General features: G+C 41.5%; 1 protein-coding gene across 1 annotated transcript in view; it reads right to left on the reverse strand.

The window, feature by feature from the left end:
* The window catches only part of MFHAS1 (multifunctional ROCO family signaling regulator 1), a 29,490-nt gene extending 8,535 nt beyond the window's left edge, over positions 1-20,955 (reverse strand). The window contains exon 1 of the mRNA XM_063294745.1: positions 17,658-20,955. Within this exon, the coding sequence (XP_063150815.1) occupies positions 17,658-20,955 (3,298 nt within the window). The remainder of the gene's footprint in view (positions 1-17,657) is intronic.
* Positions 20,956-21,021: the final 66 nt, after the last annotated feature.

Here is a 21,021-nt window from a genome sequence, read left to right on the forward strand (position 1 = left end):
AACAGTCTAGGTTAATGCTAACCCACTACATGCTTAAGTGATATCTAACTCCATTCCAGTTGTCTCCAGCTGCCAATAGAATATTTTTTCCAATAGCATGGATTCTTCTTAATCTAAAGATACATTTAATTCATTTCTATGAATTATAATTCATTGTCCTTTTTAAAAAATGGCAAAATTTGGTGCTTGCCATACATCACTGCATTTAACAAGGTCACAAATGAGTAGAAATATAGTTTTACAATGCAGGTAAAAAGATGACAATTTGAATTTTAGGAAAAACCCTTCAATATCCAACAACTGCAAATTAAGATTGTCACAGAAGACATGATACTTCTTTGAAATTTTATAGATCAGCTTTGCCATATTGAGTTCCAACATCACTAGCCAAGTAACATTTGGAAAGTAAATCAATGTGTTGGTGAACTTTTTATGTCTGTAAGTGCAGGTGCACTTTTCATCTTTAAGTCAAGTATTACTAGGTATGCATTATTTATGAACCAAGTTGCTTGCACACAGCAGCAGCAGCAGCTACAGCATTATCACTGAAGAGGAACTGAAAAGGGAATACAGTTTTTAAGCTAAAGAAATAGTGGCAGAAACACTGGGTTTTTCAGAGAAGGACACAGATTTGACAGCACAGAGATCAGGCACTCAGCTAAACCCACCACTTCAGCTGGTACTCCAAATTGGCTATGTCGAGATAACAATCAGCATCCATTCCCTAACTATACCGTATGATCATTGAGGGGCAGGATAGTTTATAATTCCAGAAACTGCACTAAAGACTTACAAGAACACACTCTTATTTTTAAAGATTATGGAAACAGCAGCCCTCAGTATAAATAAATAAACCAACACTCTTCTTCAGTTACTTTTTATACCCTAGTAGTTGGTCTGTTCGATCTATTATTAACCAATGCCTAATTATGCTTAATATATTTTGAATCCAGGCCTGCACCACTTAAGTCTGCAGGTGGAAGGACTTGGATCTAAAAACTACTCTTGAAAACTAGCATGTCAGGTTCTACATACTCCTTGATCCCCAATCCTTATACTACTCTATTATGTTTTTGAGGCAAAGTATTGAAACCAAACCCCTACCAGCCAGCTGATGGGTTCCACATGCTTTTTGTTAATTAAGAATGCTAGTTTCTGCTAAGATCACATTCAAAAAAAATCTCACTTCCAAGTCAACATGGCACTGGCAGTTTCTATACTCTGCACCATTCTGCTCCAGAAATAGACATTGTTCTGTGCTCCATTAATTCTACAGGCCAAGCCAAATGATAAAATTATAAAGCCATTTGAAAGTATTTTATGTTTCCTATGAGTGGGTTATTTATCTAATTTATATAGCCACACATCTCACTTTTACAAGTTTATTTTTCAAATTTCTATTACCGCCCATCTCCCCCAAGAGAGGGGGACTGGGCGGTTTACAGTAAAATCAGAGTTAAAATCATAAAGTATAAATTACAATATAAGAACCAATAAATAAGAATAAAATAAATACCAAACCCAAGGGGCAAAGCTCTTTCTTATTCAGTGGGGAGAGATCTATGGTGCTAGCCACCCCCAAGAAGAACTGTTGCCTCTCCCACCCCAGGCGACACGGCAGCACCAGGTTTTCAAGTTCTTCTGGAAGGCGGGGAGCAAAGGGGCCTGCCTCACCTCCAGGGGCAGAATGTTCCAGAGGGCGGGTGCCACTGCAAAGAAGGCCCACCTCCTGGACCCTGCCAGGTGGAATTCCCTTACTGGCGGTGTTCGCAGCATGGCCTCTCTGCATGACCGGAGGGGACAGGTCAATGTTAAGGGGATGAGTCGGTCCCTCAGGTAACCTGGCCACATGCCATGTAGGGCTTTAAAGGTGATAACCAACACCTTGAATTGGACCCGGAAGCAAACTGGCACCCAGTGCAGCTCGCGCAGCGAAGGTGTTATATGTGCTGATCTAGGGGCACCAAGAATAGCCTGGGTGGCTGCATTCTGGACCAGCTGAAACTTCCAGATACTCTTCAAGGGTAGCCCCATGTAGAGCGCATTGCAGTAGTCTATATGGGAGATGACCAGGGCATGAGTGACTGTTCGGAGGGCTTCTCGCTCCAGGAAGGGACGTAACTGGCGCACAACCCAAAGTTGAGCAAAGGCACTCCTGGCCACGACTGCCACCTGCTCTTCGAGCAGGAGTCATGAGTCTAGGAGAACCCCCAAGTTACACACCGGGTCTGAATGGGATAGTGCAACCCCATCCAGAACTAAAGATGACAATTTCCTGGAAGCAGAGGAGCCATCAACCCACAGCCACTCCATCTTACCAGGGTTCAGATGAAGCCTGTTGTTCCCCATCCAGACCCCCACAGCCCCCAGGCACTGGGAAAGGGCAGCCACCACATCACTTACCTCTCCCAGGATGGAGATGTATAACTGAGTATCATCAGCATATTGATGATACCTCATGCCATGGTGACATATGATCTCACCTAGTGGTTTCATGTAGATTTAAATAGGAGAGGGGAGAGAACCGAACCCTGCAGAACCCCTCACAAGAAGGGTCGAGGGTCAGATCTCTCATCTCCTATCACCACCGATTGGGACCGGCCCTGGAAGGAGGAGGTAAACCAGCGCAAAACTACACCGCCCACCCCCAACTGCCTGAGCTGACCCAAAAGGATACCATGGTTGATGGTATCGAAAGCCGCTGAGAGGTCATGGAGAGCCAGGATTGATGCACTGCCTCCATCCTGCTCCCGCCAGAGATCATCCATAAGTGTGACCAATGCTGTCCTAGCCAAAATGTCTTCTGGTACTGTGGCCAAATATCTCTATCTTTGCCTCATTTGTCCAGAGCACATAGTTCCCAAAGTCTTGGTCTTTGCCAAGGTGTTCATTAGCAAATGTTAATTTTGCCCTAATATTCTTTCTGGACAGCAAAGTTTCCTCCTGGCACACTTACCATGTAGATCTAATTTGTGCAGCTTCTTTCTAATGGTAGACTCATGTACTTTGACATCAATAGTGGTAAGAGCTACCTGTAGGTCACATGATGAAATTCTGGGGTTCTTAAGAGACTTATTTCAGCATCTTGCCTTCTGCTCTCGAGCTGAACTTGCTGGAATGGCTTGGCCAGGGCAAGCTGGCAGTTATTTGAATTCTCTTGTAGACAATTTTCCAGACAATGGAATGATTGATGTCCAACTGCTCATTGATCTTTTTCAATCTTGGCTTCCAGTGAGAATGGCGGGCTGAACGGCTGCGCTCGCTAATACGGCGAGCGGATCTAACAGCGTGGTTTTTTCCTTTGGGCTCAGGCTGGTTCTTCTGAAGCCCAAAAACATTCTCAGGATCAAGGAGAACTCTTGGAATCATCCCATCTGTCCTCCAAATGGCTGATTGTAGTCAAAGATTGCAAACAGAGCTTCGCATTCACTAGGTAAGATCAGCTGGGAGGCGCGGGGTTCCACCATTTCCAAGCTGCACTGTAGCCTTAAAGGGACACTAAGTCCCGCCACCCCATTTCTTAACCTATGCTTTAAATATATAACATACATACATACGTACATACATAGCGTAAGTACCCTAAGAGAGGCTTTCTACAGCGAGGAGAAGCTGGCTCTCTGCATGCCTAACATTATTTCTGGGATTAATTCTTAATAAAAAAAGAAATTCTTTTCAGTTTTGGATTTCATTTTCCTCCCAAAGGAAACTAAGATTGAGACTAAATAACTGTCTTCCTGTTAGTATTTTTGTGCTAAATTTGAAGATATTAGCATTTTTTTACACATTGAATCTGCTGTTCTGAACTTTGTTTCCTGTGGCTACTTTCCCTGGGGAATTCTTTATTTTACTTTCACTTGACTAAATGCATTCTTCGATATTTTTGACTATCGTTGGTTAAGCCCCTGGGGGGGGCTGTAATTTACTGAGTGAGACATGGAAGATTTCAAACAGATCTTTTCTGATTTTCACCAAGACATTAAGCAGATTTCTTCTGATTTTTATTGTGCTTTTATGCAAGACATCCAGGACACTGGAAAATAGGAGATTTAAAACATGCCTTCAGGTTGGGGATGAGATGGATGAAATTGAAGAATTTAAGAGTGACAGAAATGTTTCTCTTAAGACTGAGATCGGAATTACTGTCAAGAAGCTAGATGAAGGTTGGATAAAGGACTTGGAGAAAACTAAGGGTGAGTGTGATCTGCAAGCCATATGTAAAATTGACTTCCAGGTGGAACATCACGAAAAGAACCTGGACTCTTTGAGGGGGGCAGTTGGGCCGGTTGATTTTTGTAAAAGAAAATTCTCTGCATACTGTGGGGATATGTAACTTCCTTGGTCTACTACAAAATGGGATAAGGGTTGAAAAATCTTTATTTGGTTTGCTTTAAGGATTTGATTGATGCTATTTGTATTTAAAGATTTGGATTTACTGTTTTGAATGGGTTTTTATGAGTTTATTAAGATTAAAATTGCTAAAATTGTTGTATTAGGGTTAAGGAATGTCTATCTGGTTATTATAAGTTGTAGTATTATTTATAATAGCAGACAACTTATGTTTTTTAAATTGATTTTCATTATAGTAGACAGAAATGTATAGAACAGTGGTAAGAAGGGAGTAGTTAAATATGTTTTATTTTTTGGAGGGGAGAAAGAGGGTTAAGGTTTATATGACTTTTTCTTTTCTTTATTTTAATATAAGGGGGAGGAGTAACTGTATTTAGTGATTTTTATTATGTGGTAAAGCAGATTGATGTATAGAAATAATGTGTTTTGGTTTAATATGGACTAAGAGATCGATAGTTGGAATTTTTGTATATCCTTGCTGTTTAAAGTCGGAAGCCACAATTCTTTGTAAAATTGAAAAAATTTCTGTGTGTTTTTGCACCTTTACGTTTTGTTTGTTTTTTGTAGTAAAGGTATCTTTCTCTTCAAATCTAATAAAATTTATTGCACAGATCTTTTTCAATCTCTTCCCAGATTCATAGGCATCCATAACCTTCTGAAAGCCTCAGAGAGCTCTTTCAGTTGAGGCATAGTGATATCACACACTTCAACAATGAAGAGTAAATCAAATTAAATGTCTGAGGTTTCAGTAAGCCAGATTCCTCCCAGATCCTCTCTAATGATGTTCTAATCGTTTGCACCTGATCTGGTGCACCTGATTCTAAGTTTAGGTACTTTAGTCAGTCATAAATGTATGTTTACACTTACTTTTTCCACATGTGAAATTTGCATTTATGTTTATTTAAACTACACAATGGACTACAACATGTAAATGGTGCATGGTATGTGATACTATATTCCCTTTATCTATCAATATTGTTGAAATGAAGATCAAATATCTGTATGTTGAAAAAGTCAAAAGTTTCAATGGGGTGTACTTACTTTTTCACATGACTGTGTAAGAAAGCCTATGGGTAACTTATTTGCTCAGTGAGAAATACAATCTTCCCAGCTTAGTGCCCAGACGAGCTACGACTATAGAATATATAATTTCTATCCTAACCAGCACAATAAAAATACAAATGACTGGAAATGATGCAAATTGTGGTCTAATATAGCTGGAGAGGTTGGATAAAATTGCCGAACTCAGTGCACCCTGTTTAAATAACTATCTCGTATCCCTTTCCTTACCTTTTCTACCCAGCTGAAACACAATGAAAGAGGGGAAAAAATCTCTTACAGATGTATAAATCCTCTAGTTATCACAACATTCTACATATGCACCTATTTTTCCACATGGCTTTGATAATTAATATTGCCATGATTAAATTGGAGTTGGCACTTACAATAGCAATTTCCTTCTACTTTTATATTTATTATTTTTATGTTTTTATTGTTGCACATTCTGGGACCATTCTGTATTTATGTCTAATTTCTATTGTAAACTGTTGAGAGTCACTCCCAATTTGGTGGTATATAAGGATAACGAATACATATGCATTTTTAGTATGTGTGTAGCACTAATATAAAGGGGGCGTGGTGGCTCAGCGGTTAAGACACCAGGCTTCTCGATCAGAAGGTTGCAAGTTTGGCAGTTAGAGACCCGAGTGCCGCGTGATGGAGTGAGCTCCTGCACTTGCCCCAGCTCTTGCCAACACAGTAATTTGAAAGCATGCAAATGCAAGTAGATAAATAGGTACCACTTTGGCAGGAAGGTAACAGCATTCCGTGATTGTCATGCTGGCCACATGACTGCGTAAGTGTCTTCGGACAACGTTGGCTCTTCGCCCATGAAACGGAGATCAGCACCTCCCCCTAGTGTCGGACACGACTGAACAGGAATCTTTACCTTTACTAACACTAATATACCATTGTTTCCATATATATGCTGTTTCCTGTCTACACTAATGGAAAGAGGAACGAAAGAAAAGAATGTTCTTAAATTTTCATGAGCTGACTACAGAAACAGCCTTTGAATGTGCACACAGACCTTTGAACTTAATTTTTTATTTCATTTTAAATTACTATTCTATTAACTGTTACAGTGATAGCATTTCAATATCCTGAATAAGCTAATCAAATCTCTTTGTGTCTCATCCACAGCGATTATTAAAGAAAAAAACCAAACACAATATGGGTCTAGCACAACCACAGATGTTACACCTTCTCTCCAATTCTAAGGAATTGGAGAGAAGTCCTTTTATAATATATGGGATGCCTAAAAGCAGGTTGCAGAGAAAAATCCAGGGAAGCAGGAACTGCCACACATGTGCTGCAAATAGTCATAAAATACCAGCAAAACAATGCAGACAAAGCTTCAAATTCGATGTTGGAAAACAGTGGGTTATTCTTGAACCTGCTCTTCAAAGGTGGAGTGTGAAATAAGGGACATCACTTTTTGAGGAAAAGTAGAGCTTCAATAACCAGACATTTTGGGGGGCTATTAAGGCCAACATTTGTTGAATTTTCCCATACAGTGCTGTATACATTTTAGAAAACATTCTCAGTTCCCTCCATGTGATGTTTCATAGAACTGAGAAGCACTCTACACCAAATGAATGAACCTAAGATAACACTCCCTCCAGCAACTCTAAGCCATATTCTAGAATTCTGGAAGAATTCTGGTTGATGTCTTTGAAAGGTAGAAAAGCTGGAAAATACAATGAAATGTGGCCTGAATGTATTTACCCAAGTCAGGGTAACATACCATCTATGCCAAGCAAAATGGAGAAATAAGGAAAAAAAGAGTAGGAAAATATTCCTTTTTATAGTGTGTACATCCATTCCACTTTTGCTCATCGTAAACTTGTCAGGTCTTGTATTATTTGAGAAGGTGCTTAAATAAACTTTCAGTTCAGCGTTCTTCAGATCCATCACTTAATGAACAACATGTTGAATAGCTTAATCCCAACAGTCTAAGCCTTCAACAATTTGGTTTCCTGTAACTACTATGGAGAGAAATGCCAAGTACTTGCATGCTAACATGCAACTTCTGAGCAATATGAACTGCTCCAAAAGAAATAGATGCAACTTCCGAAACATCTTATAGAACAGTAAGTCTGGATTCTGACAAATCTTGAAATATAGGAGCTACATGCTGGGTCCAGTTTGAGATGGGAGCTACATGCTGAGGACAGTTTGCCCCTGAGCAGCTCCTCCTGCCAGCTAAACAAAACAGAAAGCTTAACTACATATCTGAACCAAATTTCCTGGTTCACTGCTCCAAACAAGCTAAGGTGTATATGTCAAGCACAAAGTTTAGTCAGGAGAAGCAAAAAGGCTATAAATATCAGCACAAAGTTTATTAAGGAAGCCAGCTGAAAGATGGTTAATTACAACCCCTCCATGACTCTCTCTCTCCTTCCATTAATGAAAATTCCTTTCATTAAAAAGGAATAACACTCAGTTTTACAGTAAGTGTTTTATTTTTAAAAATTACAACGTTTTAAATAATGTTAGATGTTGGGAAAGTGCTTTGGGGTGTTTCCCCCCCCCAAAAAAGGAAGATATGATATATGAACAATGAATGCTTGATGGCACATGCCAAAGTTGATCTGTTAAAGTGAATTAAGTCTGTTTTTGAATGCTATTCATTTGGGAAACACACGTCAGGCGCTTTCTTAATTGTTCAAAGGGCAAGATATATGAAATAAAATATAATACAAAATAAAAAAACAAAGTATAATATATTTAAAAAATCAGTTTATTAAACAAAAACAATTGTTAGAAGTCTTCAGTAAAAATGGAAATAAAATTACTTTTGCTTTACTTTCATCTGTTAAGAGCGAATTGAAAATTAATCTCTCTTTTTTTAGCATGGTGGTAGTTCATGTGGTGATTTTCTTTTTGTGTAATGCAAGGTTTCCAAAACTCCAACTGCTATTAAGTATGTTTACAATATGAGGTATTTTGCCCCTTAATGCTCCCCTAATCATCCCAATTTGGGGGAGGAATTTAAAGAATGGTTTACAAAGCTTAATGTATTAATTTCGCCCCTTAACTCCACAATAAAATAGTAATCCTTTTTTTTTTTTACCCTCAGTACTCAGAGGAGTCCTGGAAATGGGATAAAAATAGGGTTTTGGACATGAGAAGTACATATGGCTCACTTCTGGTTTAGAGAAGCCCATCTGTTCAGCTGTTACCACATCACTCTAAGCTGCAAAGTAGTTTGTCTGCTTTTGGCATATCCCAATGTGTGAACTCAACCAATGTGGTTGGTAAGCCATAATTTATGCTTTAACCTCATCTGTGAACCAGGCCACTATGGCTATTTAACAAATCATGGTTGAAACAAATTACAGCTTACCACATTGTGTGAATTACTGACTTTTAAAGAACAGCATGCATTCACTATCTATATCCTAGATATATGGAACAAATTAAATTCAAATTTAGAATATGGAGTACAGAATTCAGAGTTAAAAATGGTCCAATAAACATTAAAATCCTTCAAGAAATGGATATGTTAGTTACATTTGATTTTAGTCAACAACCTCCATACTTGCAAAATAAAACCAAACTGAGTAAGTAAGGAGACATTCGAATAAGGACAATAAACTGATAGGAAACACCAAGACGTGAGAGATTTCAAAGGTTATTATGTGTTTGGGTGAGAAGGAAGGAGAATTTCATAAAATTAACGAGGACAAAACTGTGAACTGTTACTTTGCTTTTTCTGATCACTCAAGTTTTTCAAAAAAGTTAATTACTATCAAATATTATTTTCTAATGAGATTCTCAACATCATGCTCTTACCAGTTACCAGTAAGGCAATTTTGTCTTCTGACTTTAAGAATGCATGTAAATTACTTAATTCCTACCTTCCAATCCGGCAAGCATTTATCTTATCCTTTGCCAAAATTCCAGCTTGCTAGTTATAGCCTACTATTTCTATTAAGCCCATAGACCAGCCTTTCTCAACCTTCTGACCCTGAAGGAACCCTTGGAATATTTTTCAGGCCTTGGGGAACCCCTGCACATTCAGGCTCAGATAGAGGCCACAAGTTACAAAACGGTTATACTTGTTTCACGCGTAGGCCTGTATATATGCATTAAAGGTGTTCTTAAGCTAAAAATAAAGAATGAAACTTTCCTCTTTAATGTGAAATTGCCTGAATTTGAAATAATTTTTTAAATAAATCATGAGCTCCTGGGGAACCCCTAGTGACCTCTCACGGAATCCTGGTTGAGAAACCCTGCCACAGACCATACTAGTTGGGGCTCACTGGATGGGCTACACATTACATTATACATATATAGTAATGTCAGGCAGTTCTATTATAATGACATAATAGAGTAAATGCACGTAGAGCAGAATACACACACACACACACACACACTTCGTTTAATCTTCGTTTGGAGACTATTTCTAACATTTTTCCCCTTCTCTATCACTGGATTCTTTATCCTGCTCTTCATTTCCATTCTGTAAATTCCTGGAGAAAGAACAGATGGTTCACAGGTGTATTGGAAATAGTTCTAGGACTTGGTAAGATCAATTCTCAGTCTTTACTGTAAAATAATTTACAGACTGAAAACTAGTTTTAGTGCAGAACTTACGTTTAAAAAACTGTGTTTTGGATAACCCAGTCCAAATAAGGATATCAAATAAATCACTGAAGCATCTTAAACTGGGTATTTGTATAGCAGCAATCTATTCTTGATGTCAAAGATCAAAACCAGCTTTCTGCTCTCTCCTGGATTACCAAACAGATATCTCTACATGGTGCACTTTTAAACTCCCAAATAATCAGATATCTGTAACTTTGAAATACATACTTCTGTTGTACATGCAGATTAAAAACTGTATATATGAGTGTAGCGGCGACTAATGCCAAAGCACCATCTCACAGAACAGACTAATATAAACATTGGCTGGAAGAATGGTTAGATCTGAAGTAGGCTGCCAGGAAGTCACGTGGATATTTTGGACTTCAGCTTTCATCAGCTCCAGAATGGTAAGGCATTGCGGAAAATTTAGTCCAAAACGCCAATACAGGATCAATTTACCTATTCTTGAATTCCTGAAAAAAACGTTTTCATGATGAGAAATTCCTATCAGGACACTTTTCATTTCCCTGGGAAAGAACAGAGTAGTCCTTTAAACAACCACAGTTACTCGTAAAAACTTTTCACTAAAGCTGTTAATGTGTTCCATTATTCATAGTTAGGATACCAGTCTATGTTTGGTTTTCAAATGGATGAATTAATAATTCTTCAAAAACTGATCAAAATAACAATTCACCATCATTTACCCATATCATAACTCTAGCTGTGATTTCTGATTGTAAATCTCAAGAGAAGATTACCAAAAACAGAGCAAATTTCTTTTAAAATAAATCTAATTAAAAAACCCTTAAATCTACTTGTAATAGCAAAAGGATTAGTGATGTCATACATTACACAACTGCAGAAATGAAATCAAAATAAGTTTATACTGTTTCTTAGAAAAGCTTAACCTATATTATAATCATACCTCCCTCATAATAATGTTGATATATAACAGTACTGATTCACAATCATGGAAGAGAATGTGGTGCTCCCAGGCATCATCTTCTACTACAGTCTCTTCCCACCTACCTTTGTTTTTAAATATTATTTTAATGTTTTAAAATTAAATAAGCTGATACACTGTAAAGAAAAGCACCATATTTAGCTGAAGGAATGTTTTTTGACTCCACAAAGATCCCATTAGGATAGTTCACATTCTTATAAATCTTGTTTCTTCATGACCCATCATGCTATGAATCAGGGAGGTCTCCCAGGGCAACCATTTTGTGAGTGTGCCTACCACATGTTGTCAATATTTCAAATATACCAGTTACCTACCCTTGAATCACAAAATTTGCAATCTATGGTAATAAATGTAAAGGAAGGCTTTACCATGCTTTTAGCATTTTTTTTCCAGAAATGAAGACTAGGATCCTGAGAGCTATTTTAGGTAAAAATTTCCTAGAAGAATCAAAGTAACTGAAATACTATTTTTAAGGTGACAAGATCAACGTTATCAAAAACATTATTAATAAATATATCATCAACATGGCATGTAATATCTTTTGTTGAACTATCTGTTCTCTGTGGGAACCCTTCACAGGTAGTTCATTTCTGTTTTATACAGCCCCTTCCCCAATAAGCAGCAAAACATTTTCTGTATTTCACTGTTAGCCTTGTGATGAAACAACTTGCTTCTTGCACTTTGGAGATCAGCTGAACTATTTAATGCAAACAACAGAACAACTTTATGGGCCTATTCATCAGGACTAACAGATACTGCTCCTTATAATGACAGAATTCATCATTTAAAAACTCCAGCAAGGAAATGAAACTTCACAATAGCTGCTATTGTATTTTCCATTGCTCTGTGTAGATAAAGATCCAGTTCTGAAACACCACAACTGATGTCAATAATTTGTTTTACCAGATGACAGACCCTCAATTTTAATGCTCTTTCAGTATTTGCAGCAAAGTAGGAAAGTCCATTTTGAGTTAAGCTCAACTCCTGTTGACTACCTGGACATGCTATGTGGTTTTCTTAGCAACAGTATGGACATGTCTTGCCTTTGCCTTCTTCCAAGCTGTTTTTTCAACTACTCAGTCTAGCCTATAGCTCTGGTTATATTTGCAGAGTCATCAGGAGCTGTGTTTGATTCAAAGGCATTTTTATCTTTACCTGCATCTATAACTATATTTTAAAAAATCTGCATGTGGAAAATTAGCCCATCAGAGTAAAGGCTACATTGAAACTTTCCTGTCTTGTGATCCCAAGGCTTACTAATAGATCTAACAGATTCCAGTGTGGCTTACTATAACAACTTAGTACAAAAATTCATTCTGAACACTGTTGCACAAAACCATATGCCAACACATAATTCCAATAAAAGTGATATTGCATGATGATTTTGTGGGCCACTTTGATATGATAACCCACAACCCTTCAGAGAGGCAAAATTTCATTTTGTGGCTGGGGACTGCACTTTTTTAAGTATTATTTTTTCAGAGCCAAAGGGGCAGGACAGTAACATCAGAAGGCAGAATTTTCTGCTGCTCCATTCCCCTTTTCTTGTTTTTAGGGAGGACAGATTTTTTTTTAAATACATATTAAGTTAACTGAAGGTTTCACTTATTTTTTCCACTTCTCTGAAAATTAGCGGGAAATTGTACTGCCATTATTTAGCATTTGCCCCAAAGTTTTCAGCAGCGCAGTCTTGGAAGGCTACAGGAGCCATAAAAAAGGGAGCTAGAAACCGTAAGTAGTGCTCAGAACACAACAGATCATGGGCAGCTGGCTTTAATAGCTTGCTTAGCTTTGCACTGAAATGGAGATCTCTGCTTCTGGCTCTCCTAACAAGGCAGAAGCAGAGATCACCTGGTTTGTTTAGTCACTATCACTGACTGTTGGGGGAATGAGGAGCAGGGAAGGGGATTCTTCTTCCCTTTGCTGCCTGCCTTTCTCCCCACACTTGGGCCAAGCACAGATCGTCAGCCTTCCCTTATCTTTGCTGCCCCTTTACTCCCACGCTGCTGCAGCACCCAGTCCAAGCGCAGAGTCTTTCAAATGTGAAGGTTAGCTCTGGCTGCTATTGTTGGGAGCAACAATGGCACACTGCAGCAAGCGCAGAGACAAGGGAAGGGGCAGCAAAGGGAACGGAGCAAGGAAGGTAAAGGATCCAAGGTAGGCAGGGGAGAGAGAGACAGAAAGGTAGAGCAGGAATGAGGCAGGCAAGAGAGGTTACTGGGGGAGAGATCAAAGAATCCTCACCCTAAAGAACTTAGCAACAGATGAGGTGCTGAATGACTGCTAGGGACTTGACAGCATAACATAATAACCATCACACACTTCACAGGACTTTCTCAAAACCACTCAGCTAAATTTCCTTCTCTTCACATAATAGGGATGACTGATGAGATAGGAGAGTAATTTCTTTTTACTTTTTCATGATAGCTATGTTCTTCATTCCTTTTAACAATTCACATTATACACTACAATGGAGAAGAGCATCTGCTGCAGGTTCAGACACTGCAACTGAGCCTCTCAAGTTTTTGGAGGGCCACAGGAGATCTGCTGCTGATGCAAAATGATGTCCCAAAAGAGGTGGGTCCAATTTTCTTTGGAGGGGGGGGGTTCCTGGTCTTCCCAGGTGTTTAAAAGTGAAGACTGGAAGCAGGAGGCTTTTGGGTATAAGTCATTCTGATTTCCACTCTTACAACCTTATAAAAATATTCTAAAACATGTCAGAGTCTTTGCACTTCTATTTGTACCCTAATTTGGGGTAAGGGCTGACAACGAATAATTGTGCTGCTGAAAACAAGCCAATTCACTGCTGAATTTTAACTGTACAATCTCAGGGCACTGCTTTACCATCAGAGATATTTTATTCTAGGGAACAGACAACATGTTCAGCTACATCTTGAAAATAATGTGTAAAAGTGATCCTTGACATCTCAAATGTGATACCCCAATATACTTTGACATGTGATGATCTCAACTTTGGGACACTCTTTTGAATGTTCCTTTGTCAGCATGGTCATGGGAACAAACTGCCTTTTCAATGAAGAACTAACCATACCCCATTGGGCCATGTCAAAACCCAGAATTCTGTATTCAACATCTCACTTTTACCCATGAATGGCAAGAACAATAAGCTCAGCTGCTTTTCAGTGTGGAGGCTCATTCTGGCATTAAATGCCCTTGGGGTAAAGAACTGTCTTCTTTTCTGGTGCTACTCTGTAAAGTGCCAAATACATAGATGGATAAATAAAAAACAAACTGAGGCCCTAAGATGAATGTACAGTCCATCATACAATGAGTGTTCTCTCAATTGTTCTTGAACAATGATCATTCACATATACCTGCAGTTCCATTAGAGTTGTATCTAAATTGCATTTTAATGTGAAAGCAAACAAAATCCTAACAGCGCTATCAAAATATTAATAAGTTCTTAATTTCACTTCTTGCAAACACAACTGAGAGTGAATAAGCCCTATGCTCTAGTTTACACAGCTACCAAACAAAAGAATTATGAAATATTAAATAGGATATATTCTCCTGGAAAACTATCCACTTGTAGGGAGCCAGACAGATCTGCCATCCAGGCATTGTCTACAGTGAAAATATATACATACATACATACATACATATTACCAAGATTACCAAAAGCAAGTTTTAGATGCATAACTGAATCCTTCAGAGTTACTTACCAAAAGCACATACAAGAAGTAGCAATGATAAAATATCACAGTATAAGAAAATTTCTAGCAAGTCAAAAATTAATATACTATTTGAATAAAGTAAAATATGCTCAATTCTTTTCCTCTCCATCTTAATGAAACACACACTCAAATACTTGAATGGTCTAAAGGAAAGCCCTTATAAACACATCGCTTATTAAGGTCAGATGTTTGTCTTGATTTTTTGCCAGCCTACAGTATGTTCTGCTTCCCAAAAATATTCTGGTGTTCTGACTCAAATCTCCATTACAGACTCAAGAAAGTACCAACCAGTGATGAAAAAGCAATAAATTCAAGGCACCTCGTTATCAGAAAATTCCATCTGTCATACTGAAGAAAATTTAGAGTCATCACCACAGCATGTCATGTCTTGGGCAGGAGGAAGGAAGGGAAGCTTGATTCTCTCTCCTACTCATACAACTAAAAGCTGGGGCAGACATAGAATTTTGCAATTCTTCAGAACAATGACTCACAGTCATACTTAATTTGTGTTCAGAGGTCTTCACAAGCATTTCTCAGATTCTGGAAGAAGTTGAACCACAAAAAAGGATAATTCACTGCCTCAGCAGCTCCCTTTGAGGCCTACAAGATAATGAAACCTAGGGCACAGCTGAGAGCTGCAGTGTGTGTGACATCACCTGATTGGGCAGAGCAAAGAGCTTTATTTATACTAGGCAACATTGGGGCTGATGTTGCCTAGTATAAGGCAATGGCACTATAGATGGGAGGTGACTGCATTTGTACATTCACTCATATACATTGGTTTTTCTCCCCAAAGGTATGGATAGCAAACAGCAGCCACTGGTTAGTTTAGAGCTTAGCATGCTGCCTGAATGTATAATGCATACCACTTCCAGCCTCAACCAGAAAATGGCACCAAGGTTTGCATTAGCTTTGTCTATGCCTTTATTCTGATCAACTAAAGCACGAAGGAGTATATTGCCTTTATTCAGATTATATGCAGGGCCCAGATCAACCAATGATGACTTCTGGTAGTCAGGGGATGGAAATCAGTATGCTTAAGCAACACACTGCATGCTGAGCCATATGCCTAGGTGAGCATGATGTGTAAACTGCCCAATACTAATTGCAAGTCTATACTCCTGCCTATAAATTCTATATACTGTGTGGCAGGAATACACAAGCCTACTTAAGATTTCCTCCCCATGACAGGACGGAAGAGGATACATTCAAAAGCAAGCTTTCTCTGGGTTGGTTCCCACATCGTGAAATACACTATGCTGCAGGTACACCTGGTGCACTTTCTCTTGTGTTACAATACACTTAAAATACTCATGTTTGGCTCTTGGGGAGGAATTATGGGAGCCACCAATCTGCTTTTAGTTTATGGCTACAGAGCTTTTAGTGCAAATTGCCAGGGAAGAGACTGGGGCGATACAAAAATCCTGTGAAAATAAACATCAAAATCACTGGCCATTTACAAGGGCTTAGGAAAGCTATGAAAGAAATGCAGTGTTAGAAATGTATATAGAAATAGCTTTTGCACAATGAGAGCCAGTTTGGTGTAGTGGTGGAAGTGTTGGACTAGGAGAAGTGAGATCCTCAGACCCAGAAGTTCATGGGTCAGTTTGGGCCAATCACTCTCAACCCAACCTCCTCATGGGGTTGTTGAGGGAAAAATAAGAGGAGGGAGTGTTACATACGCCACATCTAATGAATAAATGCACGATAGCTATATCATAACTCCATAAACAAACACTATATTGAACATGTGTAACAAACTCTTTCAAGACGTGATCAGATTTCTGGAAGGAGAAATAGGCTCCACTTTACTTAACTGTTTTAATTTCCCCCTTACAAGTAATTTAGATGAAAATCCTGATGAGATATTGTTTGCTTCCTTCACACTTTTTGAAAACCAATTAAGATTGGTGCTTTTTTTTAAATCTTGAGGCAGTTTGCTTTATGAGCATTCAAAAACATTGAATTCTTTTGCATTTATTTATCAGGCCTGCTCAACTTATGACTGCCTGAGGTGAAGGCAGCAAGTACACACCCATCCATTTCCACATAGAGAAATTAAGTGGGGAGTCAATCACACATTACCATCGGAAATGGGACAAGCCACATGGTGCACATACACAAAGAACCTCTCTGTTTCAGGCACAGGTATATAAAAAGAGGTGCAGGGGAATAGAAGCAATTGCCAATTGCTGCCCATTGCATATGTCTTGTATGCCACAACCATTACAGGTCTATTAAGATGGGTTCATACAATACAATGAATCGTAAATAACAAGTGTTCCCACAACCTGGCCAACCTTATTTTAACTTAGCATTTTGTGCAAATGCAGCCATAACAATTTGCAGCAGTGCCTGAAGAAAGGATATAGATTCAGCAGCAGTCAAAATGTGAATAATGTATGGAGATGAATACTTGCAGGGCTAAATAAAGCAGCATTCAGATTGCTTTCTGTGTATCAACATTCTGCACAAAATTTAGAACCTTTTCTCCTGGTGCTGCAGTGCCTACTCAAAAGGAAATGCTAAATTAATTTTTGCTTGCTGAGTGATAATTTACCACAGCAATATAACCATTCAATAAGTCAGTTATCATCTACATAATCCTGCAAAGTGGGATTTTCATCAAGTAATTCATGCAGACATGTGGTAAAATGGCTCCCTATATCTACCAAATCTACCAATTTACAGGCAACTACCTGCACTTGGCAAATCATAATCTTCATCCAAACACTGTACATATTTAAAACTTGGCAGCACATAACTAGTTGAACTCAAAAAAGCTAAGCGGAATGGGAGCTAATTAGATGGGAAATAACCAGGAAATCCCAGGACTGTGGATTAGACTTGGAAGTTCAAAAACATCTCAGAAAAAGACAATGGCAAAACACTTTTGTACTGTTGCCAAGAAAACAACTTTGATATGCCCATGTACTTATCAGGAAACTGAGCTCAATGCAAGGGAGACTTTATCTTGACAATCAGCTGAAGTTTCTTACCTGGAAAGGTATGCGGGTGGGGTGACCCTCTTTTAAGGCACTTGGAACAGAGGACATGCACAGTATAGTATAGGCCTGGCCATTCTTGAAGCAGTACATTTAGTTCTTCCATTAGTGGGGTTATGGCTTGCCAAGCTGTCCATATATTTGGTAGAGATGCATGGCTAGCGATAGACAGAGTATCTGGTTGTTGGGTGCCTTTGGCAGGCCTGTAACTTATAACTACTGGCACTTTTCCCCTGTACGCGTAGATCTGATATTTCCCATCCGACCGCTGAACCACGTGGCTGTTAATCTGGACACTGTAGCGGGCAAACAATCCAGGGGGAAAAATGAAGGGAAAACTATACTCAATCTGCAGCTGTTCGGCCACAAAAGACTGCCCACCCAGACTAGTACCATTGATCCATGCCTCTGCGTGAGGCATCTCATTCTTCACATAACAGGGAAACTTGTACCATGCTGTGGCTCCATTCAAGGGTTTGGATTTGGGCTTATTGACACAGTAGCAGAGTCCCATTTTTTCTAACAATTCCAGGAGGAGCTGCAGGTCCTCTCTGCTTTGGATATGGGGCTTGAGAAGCAGATGAATAACATGGGCAGGGAGAAGGCCGTGGAGCAGGAATCCTTCCACATAGTGGTGGAGCTGTGTGGCCTTCATCTCATCCATGTGGGTACTGCTGAGCAGTTTCTGGAGCAACACTGAGGCATCATGCTGGCAGAAGACATTGAGAATGTTGATGAGCCTGGGCAAATTGTGGAAAACATATTCTCGCAGGGTCAGGTGCTCCTCAAAATACAGCAGCTTGCCACTCTCGTGCAAGTAGGAAAGTGCACTTTGGAGACGGTCCTCAGTCAGCCCTGCCTGCAGGCCAAGTCGAGCGGAGTCCCACCAGCTGAGCCACAGCTGCTGAGCCTGGGGTTGGAAGTGCAGCTCCTCCAGCACTTGCCAGGATCTTGGCAGTACCCGGTGCAAATTTGGAAAGATGTCTCTGTGCTCTGCCACTGAAAGGAGTTTCTCCCGCAATCGACGGACCTGGAAACAATCCCAGCAGCTTATAGGCAAAACCGGCGAGAGGATTTGTGGACGGTGGTTGAGCAGATACTGGAACTGAGCTTTCTTGCGCCGTAGGTTCTTGTCAGACACCCCATAGAAGGCAACCTGGGGGCTGGAGCAGCGAAAATCAAAATCCTGCCCCAGAGCTTCATCCACCTGCTGGGCTAAAATCTGGAGGCCTTCAGAGTCACACTTCTCCTGCCAAGCAATCTGGCGGTGGATGTCTAAACACTTCTCCTCCACCTCCCGTTCAGGACACAGGTCTGCATGGGTGCCCACCATACATACCACAGCATGGGGCACCTTTGCCCCCAGCCAGTGAAGAAAGTGTCCCACAGAAGGATAAAAACACTGTGGCATGTAAGTACTCAGATTTACTACCAGCACATAGAGGGCTCCAGGAGAGAGGAAAAACGGCTGGATCACATCATAACTGGGGTCTCCTGCCAGCTCATATACAATGAAAGTCAGACCTCTCTCCACATCTGCTGTCCAGTCTGCCACCTCAATACCTTTGCTGCTGGCTGGCAACTCTGCTACATGTGGAGCTGGTGGCATCAGGGGGTAATTCCCCAACCAGGCCTCCCTATCTGTTTTAATTGATGGGGACAGTGGGGTATCATCCTGCTGCTCAGCAGCAGCGCCTCCTGTCTGAGTCTGACCCGTAACTTTGGGGGATTGACTGAACATATCCCACTTCTCAGTAGAGTTATATCCTAAACAGGAACATTTCAGAGGTGAAACAGGCAAAGGGGAGGCCTCTGGCTGTTCCACAATGGGACAATGGTCTGGCTGTGCTTTTGGAGACAGGGGCTGGGGAAGATCTCTCAGGGATTGTATGAAGCACCCCCTGGTTTGGGCTCTCTCGGAATTCTTGCTAGCCGAAATGAAAGGTGACATTCCCTGCTCCTCTTCCTCTTCCTCCATGAGACACTTTCTAAGAAGAGTTTTGCCTGCATTTTTCAGGCCCATGAGGACGAGTTTGAGGCGGGGTTTCAGGGCAGGCTGAGAGTGAGCCAGTTCCTTCTGGTAGGCAGCTATGTAAGGGATGCCCTTCATACAGACCTCGTAGGGGGGCTGAATCAAGGGGTTGTCTTTGATCTTCCAGAGGCTCACCCGGCTGAGTTGGCCAAACCCCTCTGGAAGGATGGCGATCTGGTTTCCCTGCAGCACCAGTTCCTCCAGCTGATGAAGCTTAACTATGGAATCAGGCAGGTAGCGGATACGATTGTTGTCCAGCCAGAGCGTGCGGAGTTGGCAGAGCTGGCAAAGTCCAGTGGGCAGCAGGGTAAGCTGGTTGCGACTGAGGTAGAGCTCCTCCAAGCCAGGAAGGACCAGCACAGCTGCAGGGAAATCAGCCAGCAGGTTGGATGAGAGGTTCAGCATTTTGAGGCGCTGCAGGCTGCCAAAACCAGCAGGCAGGGCACTCAGACGGTTCCCGTCCAGCATGAGGCTCTCAAGGGCACCCAACTGGCACAGGCCCTCTGGCAAGGCCGTCAAGCCCGTACCGCTGAGCCACAAGATTTTCAGGTGCCGAAGAGAGGCGATGCCCTCCGGAAGAGACTGCAGGAGCCGGTTGCCTGAGCAGTCCAGCTCTTCCAGGGTGTCCAGCTCCAGCAGTGCTTGAGGGAAGGTGGAAAGCTGATTGTGGTCCACGTCCAGGGTGCGGAGCTGCCGCAGGTGGGCCAGGGCCTCCGCGGGCAGGTGGCTAAGGCGGTTAAAACTCAGATCCAGCTCCTCCAGCTGCCGCAGCTCGCCCAACCCGCCCGGCAGCGTACCTTCGGCTCCGAGCTGGTTGTGGCTGAGGTTGAGTTTTCGGAGCCCGCGCAGGAGCGCTAGCGCCTGGCCGTCGTCGCGCAGGCAGCGCAAGCGGTTGTGGCTGAGGTCGAGTTCGGCCAGGCGGCCCAGGTGCCGAAGGGCGGCGGCCGAGGGCAGATGAGCCAGCCGGTTCCTCCGCAACGAGAGGACGCTCAGGCTGCTGCCCACGGCGGCGCACAAGCCCTCCGGCAACTCATCCAGGCCGCGCCCGCTCAGGTTCAACGCCTCCAGCGGCGAGGTGGGCGGCGGCGGCGGCGGCGGCGGCTGCGAGGACTTCAGCTTCGGCGGTGCCTCCGGGCCGCTCTCCCCGCGGGAGCCCAGCTCTAGCTCCAATTGCTGGAGGCTGCTCTGCAGCTTCCTGGCGCGCAGGGCGGCGTCTCGCCATAGCCGGGCCGCCTCCTCTGGCCGCTCCATCTCGGCCATGGCGCCACCGCCGCACCGCTTCTAGGACGCAGCGAGACGGGAGTAAAAACGGGCCCGGGCACCGTC

The sequence above is a fragment of the Candoia aspera genome, chromosome 2 (genome assembly GCF_035149785.1).
Source record: "Candoia aspera isolate rCanAsp1 chromosome 2, rCanAsp1.hap2, whole genome shotgun sequence".
In the NCBI taxonomy this organism is placed as follows: Eukaryota; Metazoa; Chordata; class Lepidosauria; order Squamata; family Boidae; genus Candoia; species Candoia aspera.